The 25,429-nt window shown below is 41.3% G+C and overlaps 1 protein-coding gene across 1 annotated transcript in view; it reads right to left on the reverse strand.

Annotated features, from left to right (window-relative positions):
• KLHL3 (kelch like family member 3) overlaps positions 1-16,024 on the reverse strand; it is a gene marked incomplete at both ends in the record, with an annotated part of 112,314 nt that extends 96,290 nt beyond the window's left edge. The window contains 2 exons of the mRNA XM_084252621.1: positions 3,659-3,778; positions 15,969-16,024. Of these exons, the coding sequence (XP_084108747.1) occupies positions 3,659-3,778; positions 15,969-16,024 (176 nt within the window). The remainder of the gene's footprint in view (positions 1-3,658; positions 3,779-15,968) is intronic.
• Positions 16,025-25,429: the final 9,405 nt, after the last annotated feature.

Genomic DNA, 25,429 nt, shown 5'->3' on the forward strand with positions numbered 1-25,429 from the left:
ATAATTCTTCTGGGTTATGAATACAGGATATCTTTCCATTTATTGTGTCTTCTTCAAACTTTTCCATCAATATCTTACTGTTTTAGTCTACAGATCTTTCACCTCCTTGGTTAAATTTATTCCCAAGTATTTCGTTCTTTTTGAAGCTATTATAAATGGGGTTATTTTCTTTAACCATTTTTCATATGGTTCATTATTAGTGTATACAGATGTACCTGATTCTTTGTGTATTGATTTTGTATCCTGCAATTTACCAAATTATTTTAGTAGTTCCAATAGTTTTTTTGGTGATGACTTTGTAGTTTCCTTTATATATGACCACGTTATCTGCAACAGAGACAATTTTATTTCCTTTCTGGATTTAGAATTTTTTATTACTTTTTCTTTTCTAATTGCTCTATCGAGGCCTTTGAGGACTATGTTCAATAGGAATGGTGGTGTTGACATCTTTTTTTTTTTTTTTTAAAGATTTATTTTTATTGGGCCTCCCTAGTGGCACAGCGGTTGAGCACTGGGCTGCGAAGCTGCCCGCAGCCTCTGCAGCACTGGTTCTATCCCCGGCCGCTGGGCGAGGGTCCCACATGGCTTACAGACCTCTCCTGCCACCCACTGCTCCCCTCAGCAGCACATTTCGTCAGTCTGCCTGTTCTGCTCTCCACTCTGGCTCTGGTGAATTCTCTCACCCTCCCGTGCTTCTGACTATAGCCCAGTGCTTGTATAAATAAATAAATAAATCTTAAAAAAAATTTGTAAGATTTATTTTTATTTACTTATGTATACAAAAACTGATGTATAGGCCAGATGTATGGGGGCAGGGTGAGAGGATTCACCAGAGACAGAATGGTGAGCAGAACAGGTGGATTGATTGAAATATACTGCTGAGGGGCAGTGGGTCAGACAGGAGAGGTCTGCTGCACCATGTGGGTTAGCTCCCTGGCCCCAGGCAGCTGAGGCTGGCAATAGCCTGAGAGCACTGAGACTTTGACCCCTGCACCACCAGGGAGGGCTCATCCTTGTCTTATTCCTGATCTCAGCGGAAAAAATTTCAAGCTTTCACTTTGAGTATAATGGTAAATGTATTAGAGTTGTCATATGTGACCTTTATTATGTTGCATTATGCTCCTTTAGTTCCCTTGAGTATGGCTTGAGTTTGAGTTTATCCAATTTGTTGAGTTTTTTATCAAGAATGAACACTGAATTTTGTCAAGCACTTTTTCTGCATTTATTCAGAGGATCATATGATTTTTATCTTTCATTCTACTAATGTGTGTACCACATTTATAGATTTGCCTGTTTTCTAACCATCCTTGCATCCCAGCGATAAATCTCACTTGATCCTGATATATGATCTTTTAATGTGCTGATGAGACTGGTTAGTAGTATTTTATTGAGGATTTTTGCATCAATATTCATCAGGCACACTAGTCTACAGTTTTCTTTTAGTATCCCTATCTGGCATTGGTTTCAGGGTGATGCTGTCCATGTAAAATGAATTTGGAAGTGCTCCTTCCTCTTCAATTTGTTTGGAAGAGTTTAGGAAGAACTGCTATTAACTCTTTTTTAACTATTTGGTTGAATTTACCAGTTAAACCTTCTGGTGTTGGGCTTTTCTTTGATGGGAGATTTAGATTACTGCTCCAAGTTCCTTAATCATTAGTGGTTTATTCAGATTTTCTATTTCTTCATGATTCTGTCTTGGTAAGTTAAATGTTTCAAGGTATGTAATGATTTCTTCTAGATTATCCAATTTATTTGCATGTAATTGTTCATAGCAAACTCTTATGATGTTTTAGTTTTCCATTGTATTAGTTACAATGTCTCTTTGCTCATTTATAATATTATTTAATTCTCTCTCATTTTTTTCTGGAGAGTCAAACTAAAAGTTTGTCAATTTTATTTTCCAAAAAAAAAAAAACCCAACTCTTACTTTCATTGATTTTTTTTCTGTTGTCTTATGTGTCTCTATTTCACTTATCTCTACTTTAGTCTTTATTATTTCCTTCCTTATGCTAACTTTGGGCTTAGTTTGTCCTTTTTCTGTTCCTTCAGATGTAAAGTTATACTGTTTATTAGGGTCTTAAATAAGATAAAGGACACAAGCCATACTCAAGGGAACTAAATGAAGAACTGTTGTGTCTAGGGAACATAACACAAATTGTTCAGTGACAGGAGAACCATATGCATAGGCATACTCATCAACACTGCCCACTGCCTAAGACAGCTGTGGGCAGATAGTCCAGGAAATCTGGCAGGAGACCTAACAAAAAATTGAGTAGTAGGTCACAAGATAAATTTAACTAATTAAACTTAGTTTCTAATGCCAAAGACTAGATCCAACAAAAGGAGAAATGAGAAAGCAAATATAGAATCAGCGAGAACTTTTGTTTAAAAACAGGTCAATTCCCCAACTCAATAAAATACTTCTTCACCTGTATGTGCTTTTGCTGATGTCATTTTTTCTACCTAGAAGACTCCTCCCTAATCCTACACCTTTCACCTAACTTTTACTTGCACGTCAAAATTCAGTTCAAGCATATTCCCTATAGGAACATTCTCCCAAGTTGCTTCTATAGCATTTTAAGAAACAAGTAATTACTATAAACCTGTCATCTGGCAGGCATCTGTTATTTTCCTCCTTCATAACACCTATTTGAACTACAGAAAGATCACTTCCATTGACTTATTTATATTTTTTACTTTGTATCCCTACCTACCTATCCCAGAGTTTAACCAGTGTCTCCAGGCGTCTTTGGTGAGTGACTAAGGGTGTATAAAGTATCAAGAGCTAGCGAACACAAAATGATTCAGAAATGCTGTACCCATAAAAGATTCAGAGGCCCCTGCCCTCAGGGAGCTCATAAAATACAGACAAAAGAGATAAACAATTACAGCTCACAATGGGATGACATATGTGGTAAATAAATGGTAAATAAATGTGGTAAATGGTAAATAAATGTGGTAAATGACATTTGTGGTAAATAAATAAAAGGAAGCTTCTGAGTACTCTGATGAGGAAGAGATTGTGTACACAGCCTTTGTTCAAAAAATAAGTGTTCAGTGCCCTGACCTCTCTGGCAACAAACTAATCAAACATCACATTGGCTTTACAAACAGCCTGCACACCCCTCACCATTATCTCAGGGAGGATAAGTATATTTTCATTTCATTTTTTTCTTTACAGACTTAAATTGCATTTAAGAAGCTAGGTACTCTTCCATTCAGTGGCTATCTTGACAAGCTAAGTTCAGACCAAGGAATGAGAAAGGGAAGCCAAAGAAAAATGTGTGGCATCCAAAATCTTTCATCTGCAATTGTGTGTAGGTGTTGCAATCATTCTATTATTGGTCTTCAAGCAGCTGGTTTGGTTGGAAATCAAGTTTATGAACAGAAATGCTGTACCCATACAGGATTTTTCCCCTGTGATTAAGCACTAAAATGATAGGTACTAAAAATAAATAAATAAAAAGGAAAAAGAGATTTGCGAAAGCCATTCTGTCTTGATCAGAGTTTGAAAAGGGAAGCCAAGTGATTGTCTGAGAGTGGGTGGGCGAAAGTGAGAATTCATTAGGTGGTGGTGTTCTGACTTCTGTTTCAGTCCCTGATGACGCTCACCCAGCAAGTTCCTTCCGAAAGGGCACAGGCAAAATAGGAAAAGTACCTCCGCAGTTCATTCATAACCTTGAACGCCTTCCCCATGTGGGCAGGGTTGACAGTGATGGTCCTCTGGTTCTTCTCCTCATCTCCAGCCTGTATCGGGGGCTGGGAGCTTGGTTTGATGCTGTGAAGAGGAAAGTAGTGGGAGGAGAAGGAGAGGATCACATGTTGGTAAACCCATTCATCCAACTGTCACAAATCCATGCACTTGTCCACCCACTGGGGGCATCTGTCAGTCTGTTTTGTTTTGTTTTGTTTTTTTTTTCACCAGAGACCCAGCAGGAAAGGAAATGCATTGGCTCAAGCATTTCTGCAGTATCTTACCATGCAAAGTGTAGTCATCTGATGGAAGCTAATTCCCAGCTCAGCTTCTTCCACCACCACTTATGTGACTTTGTGGGAGGTCATGATCCTCCAGCCCCTCCCTCCCCTAATGGGGGGATGGGAGCAGGGAGGAGATGGAACACCATACCATTTAATTCACAGGGATGTTTGCTCCTTCAACAAACATTTTAATGAGACTACTCTGTGCCAGCCACTGTGTTTAAACTAAAAAGAAACAACAATAAACAAGTCTGAGCTGCTGCTGTCATAAAGCAGACTTAAATGGAAGAAAAAGCCAAGTAAATCTTTAAACACTGTTTCATAAGTATTATTATTTAATAGGAATTTGAGAGGATGGGCAACTATCCGAGTGCTGGCAGGTTGAGGGAAAACTTCCTAGAACCTAAGGAAGAGCAAAAATGTTAAGAAAGCAGAAATTAGCCAGGTAAAAGGAAAAATGGAGACTATTCTGGCAGAGAAAACAATATATACAATGACACGGAGAAAAAGAGTCAAGGTGTTCAAAGTACTGAAAGTTTAGTAAAACCAGAGGAGAGAATGAAGAAAATAGGCTAGAAGACTCAACTGTCCTGTAAGTGCTGGTATATAAGCAAGGCTATGGAGTTTGGGTTACATTCTGATATTTAAGCCCTCATTTGATCGATGCTGACTTTTATGTCACAATGTGAAATAGATATCTAATTTTTCCCCATAAGTTCTATTTATTAAACACTCCTTCTTTCCCACTCATGTGTTATGCCACTTTAGGTCACATAGCAAAGATCCAAATATAAAAAGGTCTATTTCTGGACCCTAATCTCTCCATTGGTCAGTTCATCTGTCTCTGTTCCAGTGCCACATTATTATAGTAGCTTTGTAACGAGGCCTGATATCTGAGAGGGCAGGTCCCCATCCCATTATTATGCTTCAGATGTGTCTTGACGATTCTGATTTCTTAACTCTCTCACACAAATGTTTTTTTCCCCCCCCTCTCATCCAAATTTTAATATTAGTTTTTAAGTTCCAAGAAAGATTCTGATGAGATTTTGATAGAAACTGCCTTAAATTTATAGATCAATATGGTTAAAACCAGCATCTTTCTGGATATTATGTCTTCCTGGCCACGAACATGTAATATCTCTCCATTTATTTAGGTCCTCTTTACTGTCGCTTAAATTTTGATGTTTTTCTGTATGAAAGTCTTAAACATATTAAATTCATTAAGTCATTTAAAATTTTCGTTGATATTTCATCATAGTAATAGTATCTTTTTAAAATATTTTGATTGTTTAATTTTTTTAAATTGATCTTATATCCAGCCACCTATCCAAATGTTCCCATTATTTCTATTTGTCTAGAGGTACAATTAGGTATATTATTTAAACAATCATATTACCAGCATCGATGCCAGTTTTTTTTTCCTCTTTCCCATTTCTTAGGCCTCTAATTTCTCTTTTGAAAGAAATTTTGCACTGGCTAGGATGATCAATCACAATGTTGAAGAGAAAAAAGTGAATATTCTTGTCATCTTCCTTATTTTTTTTTTAAAGATTTTTTATTTATTTATACAAGAACCGGGGTAATGACTAGATGTGCGGGAAGGCGAGAGGATTCACCAGAGACAGAGTGGGGAACAGAACAGGCAGACTAACGAAACTGCTGAGGGGAGCAGCGGGCACGATAGGAGAGGTCTGCCTCACCATGTGGGACCCTCGCCTGCTGGCCGGGATCAAACCAGCGCTGCAGAGGCTGCAGACAGCTTTACAGCGCAGCACTCAATCGCCTGCGCCACCAGGCGAGGCCCCATCTTCCTTATTTTAAAGAACATGCTTCTAGTTTTTTCCCACTGAGTGTTTTGCAGGATTTCTGGAGATGCCCATCATCAAATTAAGAAAATTTCCTTTTGTTTTATTGAATTTTTAATCATAAACTTACACTGAATTTTACCAAACACTTTTATAAATCTAATGAGATGATCATATAGATTTTTCTTTTTAATATCTTGATGTGGTAAGTGATGCAAAGTATTTTTTCATACTAAATGATACCTACATTCCTGGGATGTCTAGAAACTATAAAACAGTGCACAAATATTCAATATAAATGCTGTCTTCATATGGTACAGAGACTTAAAAGCCAGGAAGAAAAAATATAATTTGGTATTGATCAGGTAACTACTGAAGGTTTGTAACAAGGAAATAATAAGATTAAAGCTAATAAAAGCCCAGTGGACAGGTATTATTAATTCCATTTCATATATACGGAACAGAGAGATGCAGATGAAATAAAGCCATTTTGGAAGCACTTCCAGTGTTATCAGTCTCCCTGTTGCACTGTTCTTTGTGCTTTCCAGCTATCCAGAATAGCCAAATGATGATATGTCCCTGTTTATGTGCTTACCACAGGGTCTCATAGATTGCCTATTACCAGAGACTAAAATGCAACAAAACGCAATTCACACTAAAACTTTCTGAAAAAATAAGTGATTGAAAGCCACAGGCCATCTGGTTTTCCCATTCCATTCATAGTCTTTTCCACCCTGGATGCAGGGACAAGTCTTGACATCAGAAAGAACACAAGTTCTCTTTCTCTTTTCTCTGCACTGCTCCTCTGTGAAAACATGGGATATCTGGAGTAGATTCTGGATCCCTGATTATGGAAGGCACAAACTTGTGAGTACTCATTCAGTTGTTTACTACTTTCAAGGAGTAGCAAGTTAAAGGAGGTTCCAAGGGCTCAAAAGCTAAGAATTTTGTCACACAGATAATAACAGACAGAGATGGGATCTCAGTTTAGAAATCTTTGACTTGAAGCCCAAGCTATTTCCACCACAGCCTTCACCCTCCAGTAATATATGTATGACACTATATGGACATATATGCACACAAACATCTACATATTCCTCAGCCTAGGATCACATGCTCATTCACTACAAACAGATTCCCTCGCCCATTTCTTGGAATGCAATCTAAATACCAGTTTTTCCAGGACCAGTTAAGCTCTGTGTCCTCTAGGAAGTCTTCTGAATATTTTAGCCTTAAGTTGTAATTGACTTTTCTAAATTTTTACAGTATACAGGATACCACCCAGGCTTTGATTACCTTTTCATAAGACAAATCTAACCATGCACTTCCTCATACTAAATGCAACGTTCCTAGTGGGCAAGAACCATGTAGCCAAGGATTCTTGTTGGGCTCAGCCTGCCCAGTATCAGGCCACATCCACAGCAGATAATCATTACATATTTGTCATCAATGAACTGACCTTAAAACCCTTTGCTTTTTCTTGGAAGTGAGAGACTGGAGTAATCAGCTCAACAACTGGCAATTTAGAAAGAAATGAAAGTAGGGTTGGCCTTTGGAGTTAAACTGTAAATCAATACACATAAAATGTTATTTGTAGAAGTTATTATACATGAAAATACACAAGTTCTAAACATGAGGCTCTTTTCTCATGCCATACCACCTCCCTTGGCCTTTCACCTCCCCTCTCCTGTACTCCAAATTCCAGTTCCACAGGTCCTATGTCTGTCTTGACTTGCCCACTTAGATTTTACACAGAAATTCACAACATATTCAAAATGAATGCTCCCTGGCCTCCCTCAGGCCTACTCTTCTTTCTGTTTGCTCTATCTTGGGGATAAACTAACCACCTACTCATCTCTTCATGGCAGAAACTAGGATGTCACCATTAAGATCTTCTTGCCTCTCTCACAACCTTCATACACAACCACAAGTCTCATCAATCCTATGTCCTCTAATATCTCTCCACCTTGTTCCTTTCTCATGGTCACTGCTACCACAACCTCGGTCTAGACTATCAAGAACTCCATCCTAGATGACTGTTATAACCTCCTCCCAGACTCCAGGGTGGCCTTTACAGAATGTCAGTGTGAGCTAGGTATGTTCCTTGTGAACCTCTCACTGGTCCTCACCACATTCAGAATAAATATCAGATACCCAGCCTGGCCCTCATCATCCCATCCTTGTCCTAAAGACGTGTTACTGTAGTGCTAAAACACCACTTCTGAAATACACTAGACTCCTATGCCCTATCCCCATCCAGTTTGTTTCTACCAGTCCTGCAAGCCTCTTTCTGGAAGTCTTCCCCATCATCCTCCACTACCCTCTAGGCTAACTTCCTTTCTTCTGGGTTCCCACGGCACTCTGTGCTTCCCTACGTAAAATATTGTAATTAGCTCGTCTCTCTCTACCCTACACAGTGTGTGCCGGGAAATGATTAAGAGTTGGAGACCTGGTTTGTAACACTTGCCAATTTCATTGGTGCAAATCCTCCTACCCTGGCAGATTTCAATTTACTAATGTGAGATCACCAAACACATGGTGCTGGGAAGGGGTGTGCAGCAGCATACTGTTAAACCACTATATAATATTTCTACTATAAAAATACAATAGACATCAGCTATAAAGCACAGGTAATAGTAAAATAATTAGGAAATAACAAGTTCTAAGTATTACATTTGTTTTTAATAGAATTTATTAGTAAATTATATAATTTAATTCTTAGTAAGGGCTATGCTTAATAACTCACTCACAAAATCCTGAAAAATTTAACAAGTAACTCATGCACATGGATGAGTGCTGGCTCCAGCACACCACTGCCCTAGACTCTGAGCTACATGAGAACCAGGATGGTGTTGCTTCCCTCACTATTGTTAGCCTGTGACACATGACAGTGCTCAATAGAAGATTGTTGAGCAGAACAAATAGATGGATGAGTAAAGAATGTAAAACTACAAACTATTCCATCTATCTTAATTTCCCATCATTGAAATAATTTTGACTTTGTTTCTCTCAACTTTCTGTCTTTTCTCCCCCATGCGGAGCCAGTGTAGCCCCCTGCATTGGTGATACAGAATTAGGAAGATGAGGGGAGAGAGAAAGCCAGCAGTGACTATAGAAAAGAGAAGAAAGGAAGAGTAGTTGCTGTTTACTATGTCAGTTCTTAGGCTCTTTCCACTGCCATGGAAAATTCAAGCCATGAATGGAAAGGAAAGAACACTAGAAAACATGAGAGCAAAGCAAGGGACAGGAACACAACACATGTGCAATGCATACGGGATCTGGTAAAGGACTTGCCCCTGAGCAACCAGGCTGTGACAGAATGGGTAGGAGAAATGGGAAATGCTGCTGAGGGTGAGGAACTGGGTCCCCTCTACAAATCTTTAAGAGATGCAAATAAAGTCTGGATAGCAAGGGCCTCCCCAGTGGCGCAGTGGTTGAGCGCTGGGTTGCGAGGCTGCCCGCAGCCTCTACAGCACCGGTTCGATCCCCGGCTGCTCCCCGGCCACCAGAGGAGGGTCCCACATGGTGCGCAGACCTCTCCTGCCGCCCGCTGCTCCCCTCAGCAGTGTACTTCGGTCCTTCTGCCTGCTCTGCTCCCCGCTCTGGCTCTGGTGAATTCTCTCACCCTCCTACGCTTCTGACTGTACCCAGTGCTTGCATAAATAAATAAATAAATCTTCTAAAATAAAAAATAAAAGTTCAAGCTAAAGATGAGATAGAATAAAGGGAAGCAAAGTCACCTAGCAGTGGCAAAACAATTCTAAGTTGGTGTAAGACTGTGGCAAATGAATTAAAACAACAAACAAAAAAAGGTGCCCTTTAGAAAAGAAAACCAAAAAAACAAGAACCAGACAGAGAAAATCCTTGAACCACCTCATCCCATAATATCTAGGAAAGAAGATGATTTAATCATCAGCCCTCGTCATTTGGCTCAGCCTCAGGTTAGATTGACGCCTGTAAATATCCAAATGTGGTAACCTGGTCCCTAGCTTGCTGTGCAGCCGTTTGATCAACTTGGCCTCCCCCGTGGTTCTCCTTCTGAAAGCAAGAAAGTGGTAACAGGCCCGCATGACATCTTGCTAGCAATAGTTGTCTCTGCAAATTAATAAACAGACACTCTGTTGTACTTTAGTTCTCATGATGAGTTCATCAGCAAGATGAACTCTCCAGGTCTGAGCACCAATGAGATAGGACTGAGTAAACCACAGACCAAGCACGTATCCCAATCCTGAAGTTCAAGGTCAAAATGATCAAGTTTAGAATTTTACTTCTGGATTAATGAAGGCCCTGGTATTTCGAGAAGTCCAGGTAGCAGGATTCAGGACTTAATAGCATAGCCCTGTCATCAAGAAACAGTCTACACACAGGCTGCTAGCAGCCCACAATATATGGATGCTTTTACTGGTACCAGCTCAGTTCACAGCATCAGGCTGATTCCCAGCAATAGCCACATGGACACACAGAATATATGCATCAGTGACCCTGCTCCTGGATAATGCTTAATAACAGCTACATCTACTGAAAGTTGACCAAATGTTAAGATACTTTGCCTCCATTATCACATTTTATCTTCAGAACAGCTCTTTAAGGTAGATATTATTGTCTCCTGAGGCACCGAGATAAAACTTGTCCAAAAGTTCCATCCAAGTACAAAGTGGAGAAATGATACTCAAATCCAATTCAATCTGACTCCAGGGCCTATGAGCTCAATAGCAATGTTCACTTAGGATCATGTCCACAGTCCATCAGGCCAAAGGGAGCTTAGTCTTTATATCCCACTCTCTGAGCTTCTTCACTGTGTGATAAAACTAGGTCAAATGAAAAAGACTACCTGCCCCAGGACCTATGACATGGCACTACTTCCCTTCCATGACTGTGGGAAGCTGCAGTGTGTCTGGCAGTCACTATTAACAACTACTCAACTTGGTATTTTCACACAAGCCCATCATGATTTATCAAGGCTGGCCAGTGGCTACTGCCAGTCCTATAATGTACCCCTTCCTTAGCTAAACAAGCTCAGGAATAGGTATATTACTCATCACATTCCTAAGAGCCCAATTCACAGACTGCTTCCTTCAAAAGCCAGGGAGGAAATCTCTCCAGTGAGCTGTGTAAAAATATGCAAAATATAAGAGAAACACTTGAGTTCTAACAGATAGATGAGAAGAAATAAAGACGAAAAGAAAGCACACCCTTGTTTTGTGGCTTTTTGGAAACCAGGTTTATATTTGGGTTGAATAGCAGTACTGAGCTCTTTCATGTGTGTGTTTTTGATGGAAACTACAATAGACTTTCATAGTTAAAAAGAAAAACCAGGCAAGTTATGCTGAGAGTTGGAAATTATAAAGAGTGTTTATATATTATAAAACGCTATAAATTTTTGACTTGAGAACTACTAAATCTAATAGGAGGAAAAAAATCTAAGAACAAAGCATGTTCAAATAATTCTTTACATGGTTTACTAATGCTCTTTTTGTTGTAACCTTGTTTTAGGGTTCATCTAGAAATTAGGAAAAAATTGGGTCAGTTCAATGATGGAAAATTTCATCAAATAAAGCACTTGCTTTCAAAAACTTACTCTAAAATGTAATTATCCAAGTCTGTCTTAACACTCTAAAACCTAGTAGGCAAAATCCTAAAAAACCAAATCTGGGTGTGGGGAAATCAAGAGATTTCTTTCACTGACTTTGTTTTTTTGTGGTCGTAAACCTTACTTCGCCAAAAAATATTTCCAAAATGGAAAATTTGGTTTCAATTATCATAGTAGAAATGCACATCTGCTTCAGGCAGCAGTATTGCCCAAAAATTTCTACAAAAGTTTCTACCCGTGACTTCAAGGGACAGGAGAAGACTCAGCAACATTCCAGGGAAGAGAAAAAAAGGTCAGGGTACTCAACAATTGCTCTTACCTGGGTCCTGCAAGTATTTTACCTGGCATTGCAATACTCAGCATTCAGAGCATCAACTTTCTAAGACTTTCTTCAACTTTCTTCTCAGAAAGCAGGAAGAGCAAAAAAAATCAGCTCCTTCCAGTTCTGAAGCCCCCCAAGGTCCAAGGATGAGGCAATCTTCCTCTGAATGCTATTGGCACAAGTCCATGGCATAGTGGTGGGCATAAGATCCCCCTCTCAAATATAGATATCCCCATGCTCTAACAAAGAAAGCCACCACAATTTTAAGAAAAATGGAAAACCAGGGTCTCCCTGGTGGCGCAAGGGGTTAAGCACCACACTATGAAGCAATCCACAGCCTCTGCAGCATGAGTTCAATCTCTGGCCAGCCAGAGAGGAACCCATAGGGCAAAGCAGACCTCTCCTGTCTTGCTCGCTGCTCCCCTCAGTAGTGTATTTCAGTCAGTCTGCCTGTTGGGTTACCCACTCTGTCTCTGGTGAATCCTCTCAATCCCCGCATCTCTGGCCTGTAGCCCAGCTCTTATATGCATAAATAAATAAATCTTTTTAAAAAATGGAAAATCAACATCTCCTTTTTATGATGCTTCTTCCAAAAATTGCAGTCAATCTTGTTGATATGCCAAAGACCCTTTTCCTTTGCAAAAGAGAAGATCAGCCATCTACCTCTGGCTGATTGATCCACAGAGGGAGATGAGAAACAGCATTAGAAGTTCCCATAGAGGGGCCTCCCTGGTGGCACAAGGGGTTAAGATCCAACCTATGAAGCTACCCTCAGCCACTGCAGCACGAGTTCAATCCCCGGCCAGGGAGATACCCACATGGTGCAGCAGACCTCTCCTGCCTCGCCCGCTGCTCCCCACAACAGTTTATTTCAGTGGATCTGCCTGTTCTGCTCCCGACTGTATCTGGTGAATCCTCTCACCCTCCCACACCTCTGGCCTGTACCCCAGCTCTTGTATGCATAAATAAATAAATCTTAAAAAAAAAAAAAAAAAGAAGTTCCCGTAGAGAGTAGGAGAGTGTGGGGAATACAGCAAAGGTGAGTGCAAACTCACAGGTTTGTCTTAAGATTTTGACCTGAACAAAAGTATGTCTAGTTCACAGCCCTAAACCACCTGTGCATCCAGATGCCTCAAGAGTTTCTATAAAAAGGAGGTAAACGGTAGGTCTTGGTGAAAACCCTGTAAAGGAAGTGCCAAGCCCTGTGTGGTATATTACTAAGAGGAATAATTTAGGGTAGAGCAAAGTGATAGCCTGGTAAGTGCTCTAATTTTCTCATGGAAATAGTCCCACATAATCTTCGGGTGATAAACATAGGAATGTCATAAAAAGAAGCCTTGATTCATATCCCAGCACAAGTCACTGGAAACAACAGGGCATAATACAAACACCAATGATACCATTTACAGAGTGCTTCCACTGTGCCAGAAAAACTTTCCTTGGTGCTTCATTCATATTGCCTCATTCGGTCTTCACAACAACTCTATGAGGTATACACAGTTATTACTCCCTTTTGAAAAGAAAAATTGGTTCTGAAAAAAATGTAACAAACTCAAGGTCACACAGTTTGTGAAGTAAATTCACTGCAAGGTTTATGTTATTCCAAAGGCCACAATTTCAATTAACAGCCTTTCAACATAGAAGTTCTTTTCATACCCTCATGGCAAAGAAGGAAAATTTTTCATTAGAAATCTCTAGGCTGAAAATTTTTAATGCCTAAAAACAGCCCCAATTAAGTTTCAGCAGGTTAAGTGTGGATGGAATAAGCACCAAATTCAGGATCCCTCCAGTCTCTGGAGGTTTGACATGTGATCCCAGGCCAATGAGTTGGCTTCTCTGGCCCTGGGTTTCCCAGGGTACTTGTAAAACAAGCCTATTGCTCCCCTGTCTTCCCCCTACCTCAAAGCATTCCATGGAGTCAATTACCCATGCTGAGATAGTAAGGCTGATATCAAAGGATGAACCTATTGGCCAAAAATTTCAGTCTCCTCTCTCACCAACTTTCTTTTCAGTTACCAGAACTTCCCACAAAAGTAATCAGTTCATCAGCCATTATCCAGCACCTGCTGTGTATGCAGACACATGGTAGACAGCCAATGAAGAGTATTCACAGGAACAAGGCATCATCCTTGCCCTTGAAGACCTGCCTCCAAGTTTGATGATTTGTAAGATATATGAAACGAAAGTACAAAAAAGATCTGGTGTGTGGGCCTATTAGTCAGCTTATCCAACTATAAGATACAAACTACAGAGGTACCAAAATTCAGAATCCAGGACTAGGAAAGCTGAGGTTACCAAGGCAAAGTACTATTTTAAAGAGACCCTGATTGATGAGTAACTTTTGGAAAGGAGGAAGGAAAATGCATTCCAGGCAAAAGGAGCTCTGGGACCTACAGCTCTGGGGCTAGATGGAGTAATGTACAGGGTGGGTGATCACCAGAGGTCAATGGATCTATGGGTTGGAAGTATGAGGAGCAATGGGAATGGAGGCTGGAGCCAGATTTCAGTAGACCTGAATGTCTGGCATGATAAACTGGGCTTGACTGGGAACAAAAAGGTAGTGAGCTGGGTAACCTGATGAATGTTTAAAAGCTGCTCAGTGTAGATTCCTTGCCTACTCTCTGACTCCAGTGAGGGCGAGGGGCAGAGGGGAAGCAAGAACATGAGGGAAAAACAGGTATTGTAAAGCTCAACACACCAGCCATCCCAGGAGAAAGGCACCGAGTACTGAAGAACAAGGGGACAAGAACTTACTACAATTCTGAACACCATAGTAGGAACACATTAATGGTGCCTCAAAATGCTTGGCTAGCAATCCTTCAATCAGTTGCTGCTAGTCTCACACAGACCTTTCAGACCCAAGATGCCTCAGGTCAAGCAAACAGGCCTGGTCCCGAATCGTTAAGTCTCCATTCACACAGCCCCTGCCCTTCTCTAGCCACCAGACTAATACCAGAAGATGAGGACATCACCCACCTGGGCCCGAAGCATGAGAGACAGGCCTTCAGATGCTCCGTTGCCTAGCAGGCCACAAGGAGTCCACCACTAAGCTCCTGTTGGAAAGAGCACCGAGGGCAAGACTGCACCAACAGCACATTCAATCCAAAAAGTCCCAACTATTCCTGTGAAAGTCACCTCAAGTCCCTCAAGGCCTCTTCAGATTAGAGGACACCCAACAGTCACACCAGTTGTAACAGGGTCTAGAGAAGTTAAACGACATCATTCTCCCCCACGAGATGCAATCCACGCCAAGGAAGGTGTTTATAGGGGTACTCTCCAGACAGCACTGACTTAGTGGAACCTGTTAGCACTGAACCAGGCATTTACAGTCCTCATCCTCTTCTTCCTCCTTCTGTGTGCACCCCTCCCTGCCATCTTCTCACCTCAAGGAAAATGGCAAACCTTATTCTCTCCCAGCTGCAGACCCACAGAATGAAGAGGCAGACACAGTATGAGGAGATATTCTATCACAGACAGAGGAAAGACGGGCCCCTGCACTGTACTGAGCACCTCTGTGATGAAGGAATCAGATCCTCAGGTAATAGTTTAAATTTTTTGTGCATCTCCTGCCAGGAAATACACCCTGGTTTGTTAGATCCAGCTGAACAGAAGTATTTAAAATCCTTTTTGTGGATTCTTAGTTTATAAGAAACCCCTGATGGAAAGAACAAGCACCCACCTTCCAGTGTCATTCATAAACTTTCCAACGCAAATGGAAGGCAGGTCAGAGACAGTGTCATATGAATGGGTTTGTCTCCGTCTTACTTGAATGTGTGTAATAAGGTGCTCATGCACACACGCGTGCGCGCACACACACTTTTGGAAAGACATCAGCATGGCACACTTGCTGACGGTGGAGCACTCGGGTGTGAAAATACAAGCTCTCTATGCCAGGACAGCCCTTCTCTGACATCAAAAAGCCCCTACCAAAGAAAAAGCACCCCGGGGAAAGTAGCCAGGAAAGGGAACCGCCTCCTTGAAACAGCCTGAGAAAGGCAATCATGATTCAGTCCAAGCTGAAACTATTCCCAAACACCAGCCAGGAAATGCCTTCTTTCAGGGTGCTCAACTGCCCAGCAAACCCAGACCTGCTTTTAAGCAAGCCAGGTCTCGGGAGAAAGGGGTTCCCCACTCTGACCGCCGCCACACCGCTGGGATTCATCCGTGGCCAGGTCTTCCGACCCTGCCTAGCCAAAGCAAACACAAACACGGAGAGCACCCTTTCACGTACACACACGCACATATAACACAATACACACTTGTACATAATTACCTTTCACCCTCCATTGTGCGAGGCCCGGCCGAGTTGGCAGCCGCTGAGCTGTGCATTCACCCTGAGATCCGAGCTCCGTCCCCGGAGCCAACCAGCGGGAGATCTGATCAGCAACAGTGATTCAGCATGGCTGCAAATGAAGCCGCCTCCCTCTAGATCCTCCTTCCCCTGACTTACTCCCGGCAGCTTCTACCGCAGAAGCAGCAGCAGCAGAAAATGTCTTACCCAGAGCTCCCTGCAGCCCTTTCAGCTGCTAAAAGCAGCAACCCACTTGCTCCCCCTCCCCCGCAGGCTTGCTGCTCCTCGTCTCCTAGGAACAGCGGCAGCTCCAGCGACCCGAGTGCAGTGCCACCTTTCCAGCTGCCTCCACATCTGCCCAGGCATCCCCAGCTCGACTGGCCCACCCCAGGGGCTCTTGCCTCCTTTGCCTAGACTGCAAAGGCTCAGACAGTTCCTCACTAGCCCAAGAAATAGCTGACCCCACCGCGTCCCTGCCCCCATACACTCTAGGTCTGTCAGCCTACTCAGACTGCTGGAATGAGGAGGCCCCTCTGTGGCTCGCAGTGGAGTTTATCCACCTGGGGAAATTGACTTGTAGGTCAAGGCTCATGTTCTAATTCCTCTTCCCAAAATCTACAGCAGTCCTAAGAGCCTGATAGAAGTTAAGAGGGAAAGAGGCGAAAAGAACTGAGGAAAATGCAGAGAAATTAGGAAAAGAAAACTGGCAGAAACACATGAAACTGAAACGATCCCTATTTTATTGCAAGAGGTCAAAGTCTATTGTAATAAAGCCATCACAATGAACACCCCATACATATATTTCCCTAGGTCACAGGAAAGATCACAAACTTCATAGCGCAACACTAAAATATCTTTCTAAACATCACAAATACGGAAACCAAATCCCAGAATCCTTGCCAAAGTGCATAGACATCCACCAAGAAGACAAGTGGGTGATTCATAAAGGGGACATAAGAATCAGTCTCTCTTTCACAACTTCACCCTACAGGAAAGAGGGGAAATGTCATATCTAATAAGCCAGAGAAAGAGAGAAAAAGGGGATCAGAAAAGGAAATACTTAAGGGCTGAACATATTCAGATTTCATTATAGAGCTATTGAGAGTCTAAAAATTTATAGAATTTCCTGTGCAACTTTCTATTGTCTTGCCAAAGTTACTACAATGTATGTGCTGAAGCCATACTTCTACCTACACCTGCATACCTTATTCACTATTATCACAAGATAATAGAGAGCAGAGAACATTGAGTGAAGGTCACCTAGCAAAACCTGGGGCTAAGTTATGTTAAAAATCATTCAGCAGGGAGAAAATTTTTGCACTCCGTACAACTGATAAGGGACTGATCACAAAGATCTACAAAGAGCTCACACAACTCAACAAAAACAAAGTAAGCAATTCAGTCAAAAAATTGGCAGAAGAGCCAAAAAGACGATTCTCCAAAGAGGAAATGCAGATAGCCAACAGGCATTTGAAAAAAATGTCACTTATAATCACTTATAATCAGGGAAATGCAAATCAAAACCATAATGAGATATCACCTTACATCAGTAAGAATGGCACGGATTAAAAAAGCAGGCAACAACAAATGCTGGTGAGGATGTGGAGAAAAAGGTACTCTCCTACAATGCAAACTTGTCCAACCACTATGAAAAGCTGTGTGGAGGACACTCACATTCCTAAAATGGAGCTACCATATGACCCAGCAATTCCACTCCTAGGAATCTACCCAAGGGACACAAAAACATTAATTCAAAAGATACCTGCACCCCTATGTTTATTGCAACACTATTTACAATAGGTAAGATATGGAAACAACCCAAATGCCCAAAAATAAATGACTCAATCAAGAAGATGTGGTATAGGGGCCTCTGCGGTGGCGCAGCGGTTGAGTGCTGGGTTGCAAAGCTGCCCGCAGCCTCTGCAGCACCGGTTTGATCCCCGGCTGCTCCCCGGCCACAGGAGGAGGGTCCCACATGGCACACAGACCTCTCCTGCCACCCACTGCTCTCCTCAGCAGTGTATTTCGTCAGTCTGTCTGTTCTATTCCCCGCTCTGGCTCTGGTGAATTCTCTCATCCTCCCGTGCTTCTGACTGTACCCAGTGCTTGTATAAATTAATTAATTAATTAATTAATTAATTAATCTTTTTAAAAAAAAAAAGATGTGGTATAGATACACAATGGAATACTATTCAGCAATCAAAAAAGATTAACTCATGTCATTCACTGGATGGAGCTGGAAGGAAGTATGCTCAATGAAATAAGTCAGAAGGAAAAAGAAAAATATTGGATGGTTTCACTTATAGGAGGAATATAGGGGAACCAAATAAGGGATAAGGAGAAAAATAAGAATAATTTAAAAAAAATTAACAGGCCACTGTAAATTAGAGACATTCTGCAGGGGAGGTGGAGAGAGAGGGATCAAAACAGGGGAGGGAAGAGCACAAGGGACTGTGATGATGGTACACAGGTGAACTGGTGGTGGGAATTTTACTGGGACCATACCTGAGGGAATGCAAATATTGTACAAAAATGAACAATGATATAAAATATATATAAATAAATTTAAAAGATTAAAAAAAGAGAGAGAAATCATTCTGCAGATTCCTAGAACAAAGTTCCCACCCTAATCATCTCTAGTTTCAGAGTTATAGTTTACATAATCTACCTTCATATCCAAACGTTCTCTGGTCCATAGTCTGAATCTGCCTGCTCTAGACTAATTTTTCCAGCTGAACTCCAGATTAAGGAAGATTGCTATAGGATTCTTGCAGTAGAGGGCAAAATGAGATCCCACACTTAAAATGTCTGGCAATAGCATCTTAACCCCTTCGCAGCCCTTCGTCCCATACCCAAGGCTTGTTTTCTTCCACAGCTTACCACAAGCACCCAGTGACCCAGTTCTCCATCCCAAAGCAACTCACCCAGGCACCTACAACAGCTTTGTTCAGAATCCTTCAGCTCTATGTGCCTGAGGAAGAAACACTATCAGTCTAGAATGTACTTTCCTATGTATTCCATCTCTGTACAAGAAGTCAGGACAGCACTGCGTATCAGGAGACAGGCCACTTTCTTTGGGTCTTTTCTATTTGTACTTTTAACATTCTCCAGTTCCTCACATTTGCAGGTACCATAACACAGTGCAGTGCTCCCACACTGAGCTGTGCATCAGAACCCCCTGCATAGCTGGTTAAAATTGGTAATGCCTACATGATTGTATGCAACTACTACATTTCATCAAATTAGACACTTGAAATGGGGGAGTTTTGTTTTATGTAAATTATACCTCCATAAATCTGGGGAAATTAAAACTCTATAGGACCAGGTTCCACACCTATAGGCACTGCTCTTCCCCAACCCTCTCCCCCAACACACAATTTCATCATCTCCATTTTAGAGATAAATCAAAATGAGACTGAGAGAAAGTACTTGACTTAAGATGGCCCGTGAATTGGACACCAAACTAGGAATGGAACCAGAACCTCAAATATCTAGCTTAATACCCTTTTCAGCTCTCGGTGGAAATGTCTTTTCCTACTAGTTGTTTCCACCTAATGGGGAACAAGAACTTTTGTGCCCCTGAAGATGTTGATAATTGCAAGCACGCAAGGCTTCCAAATACCTGTGATTATAAAGTCCTTCCCCCAGGGCTTCTCTGGTTCCTCAGCTTACCACCAGGCCTAGCCTAAGACTGTTCTCAGAGAAAGCAGAAGGCACACCACTGGACCGGGGGGAGGGAGGGCGAGGGCAAAGAAAAGTCAGACAAACTGTAGCAGCAAGCAATGCTTCACACAGGCTACTGCTTTGCAAATATTCATCTCCTGAGGTCTTCCCAAGAATTCCTTCCTCTTCAGAATCTACAACCTGCAGCTGATGCCCTCTGCTGGTGAACACGTGCATCTCTTCATAAACAAAGGGAAAACCTAATATTACACCTGTGGCTTAAGGAGGAAAAAAGTCTGCTACTGTCACAGAACATTTTATTCAAGAAGGAGCATTAATTCCTACTCAGAACTTTTTCATGGGCTCTTGCAACTTTATTTTTTTTAAGATTGATTTATTTATGCATACAAGAGCTGTGGTACAGGCCAGAGGTGTGGGGGGTGAGAGGATTCACCAGAGACAGAGTGGAGAGCAGAACAGGCAGATGTACTGAAAGACACTGCAGAGGGGAGCAGCGGGCGAGTCAGGAGAGGTCTGCTGCGCCATGTGGGTCAGCTCCCTGGCCGGGGATTGAATTCATGCTGCAGTGGCTGCGGATTGCTTCATTCCTTGCGTCTTAACCCCCTGCGCCACCAGGGAAGCCCCTGCTCTTGCAACTTTAAATGAACTATATTTGTCCTCTACAGGCTGTGTCTATCGGCTTCTCTATCTGCTATTCTGGTTCTACCCTTTCTGAATACAAATAAAACTAGGCTGTTTTACATGAAAAGGTAAAATATATATGACACATAACCTCAAGGTCAAGACAAATACAGTGATATGTAGGTGGTCAGCTCTGCACATCTAGCAAGTACAGAGAATTGAGGCAGGCACATGCTTAAAGTTACATAAAACCCATGTGCGATATGCTAAACATTCTGGTCACTATCTTCCTGCACTGGCAAACTTGTAATTCAGTCTCACTGAATATCTACTTTATGCAATGGGCTGTACCAGGGAGCTACAATATAAATACTATGTGAATAAACAGACTGACAGAAAGTAGGGATGCAAAAGAAATCATTCCAAACCCCTCTGGGTTCTTCTAGGCTGGCAAACAAACAAGCATCACACAGACTGATAAAAGAAAAAGTCATACATGTATTTAATAATAACATGTATACCTCTTACATATATGGAAGAGGCCTAATAGTACCGAGAAACTTATGTCTCCCTCCCCCTCCCTTGGCTTTAATCATCATCTTAAATAGCTTAGCTAAGGCAAGGGAGGTTAGGGGAAAGAGAAGGTAAATTCAGTTGGGACATTTACTGGGGAAGGTGCAGAAAATAAAAGGTATATAGCTAAGATATAAAACAACCTAAATGCCTCAAAACAGGCCAGTGGATCATGAAGTGGTATACATACACAATGGAATACTACTCAGCAATCAAAAAAGATAAACTCATGCCATCTGCAGCAACATGGATGGAGCTGGAAGGGATTATGCTAAGTAAAATAAATCAGAAGGAAAAAGAGAAATATTGCATGATTTCCCTTATAGATGGAATACAAGGAAACCAAACAAAGGGTAAAGAAAAAGACAAAACTCACAGACAAACCACAGATCTGAGGCATACAGCGGGGGATGGGGAGGGAGAGAGAGGAGGGTAAAAACAGGAGAGGGAAGAGCACAAAGAAATATGGTGATGGATTATGGGTGGTGGGAGAATTATGGGAACTACACCTGAAAGGAGAAATCAAATATTATACAAAAATGAACAATGATGTAAGAAAATATTTTAAAAATTAAAAAAAGACTTCTCCAGGGCCTCCCTGGTGGCGCGGTGGGTTGAGCGCAGCACTGTGGGGCTGTCTGTAGCCTCCGTAGCACAGGTTCGATTCTCCGCCGGCCAGGGAGATTCTCATGTGGTGCGGCAGACCTCGCCTGTCTCGCCCACTGCTCCGTCTGCCTGTTCTGCACCCTGCTCTGACTCTCGTGAATTTGCTCACCCTCCCGGTCCTCTGGTCTGTACCCCGGCACTTATATAAATAATTTTTTTTAAATCTTTAAAAAAAAAACAAATAAATCTTTTTTTAAAAAAAAAAAGGCTAGTTGCAACTAGGTAACTCCAAATTTTCATGACTTCATCTAAAAATTTTAAAAATAAAAGCCTGATCAATAGACAGATTCAACACTATTCCAATAAAAATCTCAATGACATTTTTCAAAGAAATAGAACAAATACTGATGAAATTCATATGGAACCACAAAAAACCACAAATAGTCAAAGCCCTACTGATGAAAACAAAGGAGAAAGGAGGTATCACACTTCCAAACTTCAAGTTATACTACAAAGCCATAATAATTAAAACAGTTTGGTACTGGAATAAAAACAGACACACAGACCAATGGAACCAAATAGAGAGCCCAGAAATAAAACCACACTTAGTGGAGATTTCTGGACCTACTAAACATAGAGCTTCCATATGATCCAGCAATTCCACTCCTAGGTATTTACCCAAAGGACACAGAAACATCCATTCCAAAGAACACCTGCACCCCTATGTTTATAGCAGCACTATTTACAATAGCTAAGCTTTGGAAACAACCCAAATGCCCAAAAATAGATGACTGGATCAAGAAGATGTGGTATATATATACCATGGAATATTACTCAGCATTCAAAAAAGATAAACGCATGCAATTTGCAGCAACATGGATGGCGCTGGAAGGGATCATGCTCAGCGAAATAAGCCAGAAAGAAAAAGAAAAATACCGGATGGTCTCACTCATAGCAGGAATCTAGAAAATTTAAATAAGGAACCAGGAAAATGAATAACTATAAGAAAGTGAAAATCAAAATCAACAAAAAAACTATGAACCAGAGACACTTTTTGGGGGGTGCGGGTGGGAAGGGAGGGATTGGGTCAGAATGGGGGGGGTTGCAGTTGTATGGGGAATATAAAAATAAAATTTATTATTTAAAAAAATAGATAAATAAAACCACACTTATATGGAGAACTGATCTTTGACAAAGGAGCAAACAATATGCAATGAAACACGGACAGTTTGTTCAACAAATGGTGCTGGGAAAACTAGACCACCACATGCAAAAAAAAAAAAAAAAAGAAAAGAAACTAGACCACTACCTTTCACCGTGCACAAAAATCAACTCAAAATGGATAAAAGAACTGGACATAAGACCTGAAACCATAAAATACATAGAAGAAAATATAGGTAAAACACTACAAGACATACATCTCACAAACATCTTTAAAGACTCATCACCCAAAGCAAAGAAAGTCAAGGAAAAGATAAACACCTGGGATTACATCAAACTGAAAAGCTTCTGCACAGCAAAAGAGATATTAAACAAAACAGAGAGACACCCCACTGATTGGGAAAAAAATCTTTGCACCCCTGTCAACTGATGAGGGACTGATCACGAAGATAAACAAAGAACTCAAACAACTCAACAAAAACAAAATAAACAATCCAGTCAAGAAATGGGCAGAAGAACTTAAAAGACATTTCTCCAAAGAGGAAATGCAAATGGCCAACAGGCATATGAAAAAATGTTCAACATCCCTTATCATCAGGGAAATGTAAATTAAAAACACATTGAGATACCACCTTACACCAGTAAGAATGGCACATATCAAAAAAACAAGCAACATCAAATGTTGGCGAGGATGTGGTGAAAAAGGAACTCTCCTTCTTTGCTGGTGGGAGTGCAAACTGGTCCAGCCACTATGGAAAGCTGTCTGGAGGTTTTCAGTCTACTAAAAATGGAGCAACATATGACCCGGCAATTCCACTACTAGGGATCACCCAAAGGACACAAAAAACGTTGATTCAAAAGAACACCTGTATCCCTATGTTTACTGCAGCCCTATTTACAATAGGTAAAACCTGGAAACAACCCAAATGCCCAAAAATAGATGACTGGATCAAGAAGATGTGGCATATATACACAATGGAATATTATTCAGCAATCAAAAAAGATAAACTCATGCCATTCGCAGCAACGTGCATGGAACTAGAAGGAATTATGCTACGTGAAATAAGCCAGAAGGAAAAGAAAAATATCGGATGGTTTCGCTTATAGCAGGAATATCGGTGACCCAAATAAGACATCGGTGTAAAAAAGTAATAACAGTACAAAGCACAACAAAGCAAAAACGGACAATTATAAATCAGAGACATCCTGCAGGGGCGGAGGAGGGAGAGGGATCAGAGGGAGGGAGGGAGGAGCACAGGGGCCTGAGGTGATGGTGCACGGGTGCCTTTGGGAAGGAAACTCTATGGGGTCTACACCTGAGGGGGTGGGGGAAGCAAATATTGTTTAAAAATGAACAATGGGGCCTCCCCTGGTGGCGCAGGGGGTGAGCACTGGGCTGCGAAGCTGCCCACAGTCTCTGCAGCACCAGTTCGATCCCCAGCCACTGGGGCAAGGGTCCCACATGGTGCAACAGACCTCTCCTGACACGCCTGCTGCTCCCCTCAGCAGTGTACTTCGGTCCTTCTGCCTGTTCTGTTCCCCGCTCTGGCTCTGGTGAATTCTCTCACCCTCCCGCGCTTTTGACTGTACCCAGTGCTTGTATAAATAAATAAATAAATAAATCTAAAAAAAAAAAAAAAAGAACAATGATGTAAAAAAAATTTAGAAATCAGAAGCAAAACAATTAAAATAAATAAATAAATATAAATAAAAGCTTGTTTAATCCCACCACTTTATCTACAAGTTGTACATTAAAAAATTCCTACTGGTACATGTTTTATGTTTTTATCATGTAGACTATGAAATTCATCATTTTAACCATTAGCCATTGAGAAAAAACAAAATAAATGTTTAATAACATGTATATCACCTGTGTAAACATTTAGCCACCTTTAAGTATATAAATTCAGTGGTGTTAAGTACATTCACTATGTTCTACAGCCATCACCACTAACCATTTTCAGAACTTTTCCATCATTCCCAAAGAGACTCCATGACCAATAAACAGTCACCCCTCATCCCTTCATCCTTTCTTCCCTTACCAGTCCCTGGTAATCTATATTCTACTTCCCATTTCTATGAATTTGTCTATTTTATGTGTAATCATACAATATTTGTTCATTTGTGTCTGGTTTGTGTCACTTGACATAATGAGTTCAAGGTTCAACCATGTTTTATGCATCAGAATATCATCCCTTTTTTTTTTTAAGATTTATTTATTTATTTATACCAGCACTGGGTACAGTCAGAAGCGCGGGAGGGTGAGAGAATTCACCAGAGCCAGAGTGGGGAGCAGAGCAGGCAGAAGGACCGAAGTACACTGCTGAGGGGAGCAGCGGGCGGCAGGAGAGGTCTGCCCACCATGTGGGACCCTCCTCAGGTGGCCGGGGAGCAGCCGGGGATCGCACTGGCGCTGCAGAGGCTGTGGTCAGCTTCGCAACCCAGCGCTCAACAGCTGCGCCACCGGAGAGGCCCAGAATTTCATCCCTTTTTATAGCTGAATAATATTCCATTGTACATATATACCACATGTTGTTTATTCACCTATTGATGGACCCTGGGTTTGTAATATTTCACCTTTTGACAGAGCACAATTTAGTATACATTTCCCTGAAGTTTGATATTTATATTTTCCAATCTCTTCCTATATGACACATGACCATCTTTGTGCAACACTGTTTTCCTTTCATTGAATTGCTTTTTTAGGTTAAAGCCCTAGTAATAGAACTAGAGCCAAAGGATATGATTTAATGGTTCTTACTAAATAAATTTATTCACTTTCATTTGCCACTTTCCCC

The sequence above is a fragment of the Talpa europaea genome (genome assembly GCF_964194135.1).
Source record: "Talpa europaea genome assembly, chromosome: 13".
In the NCBI taxonomy this organism is placed as follows: domain Eukaryota; kingdom Metazoa; phylum Chordata; class Mammalia; order Eulipotyphla; family Talpidae; genus Talpa; species Talpa europaea.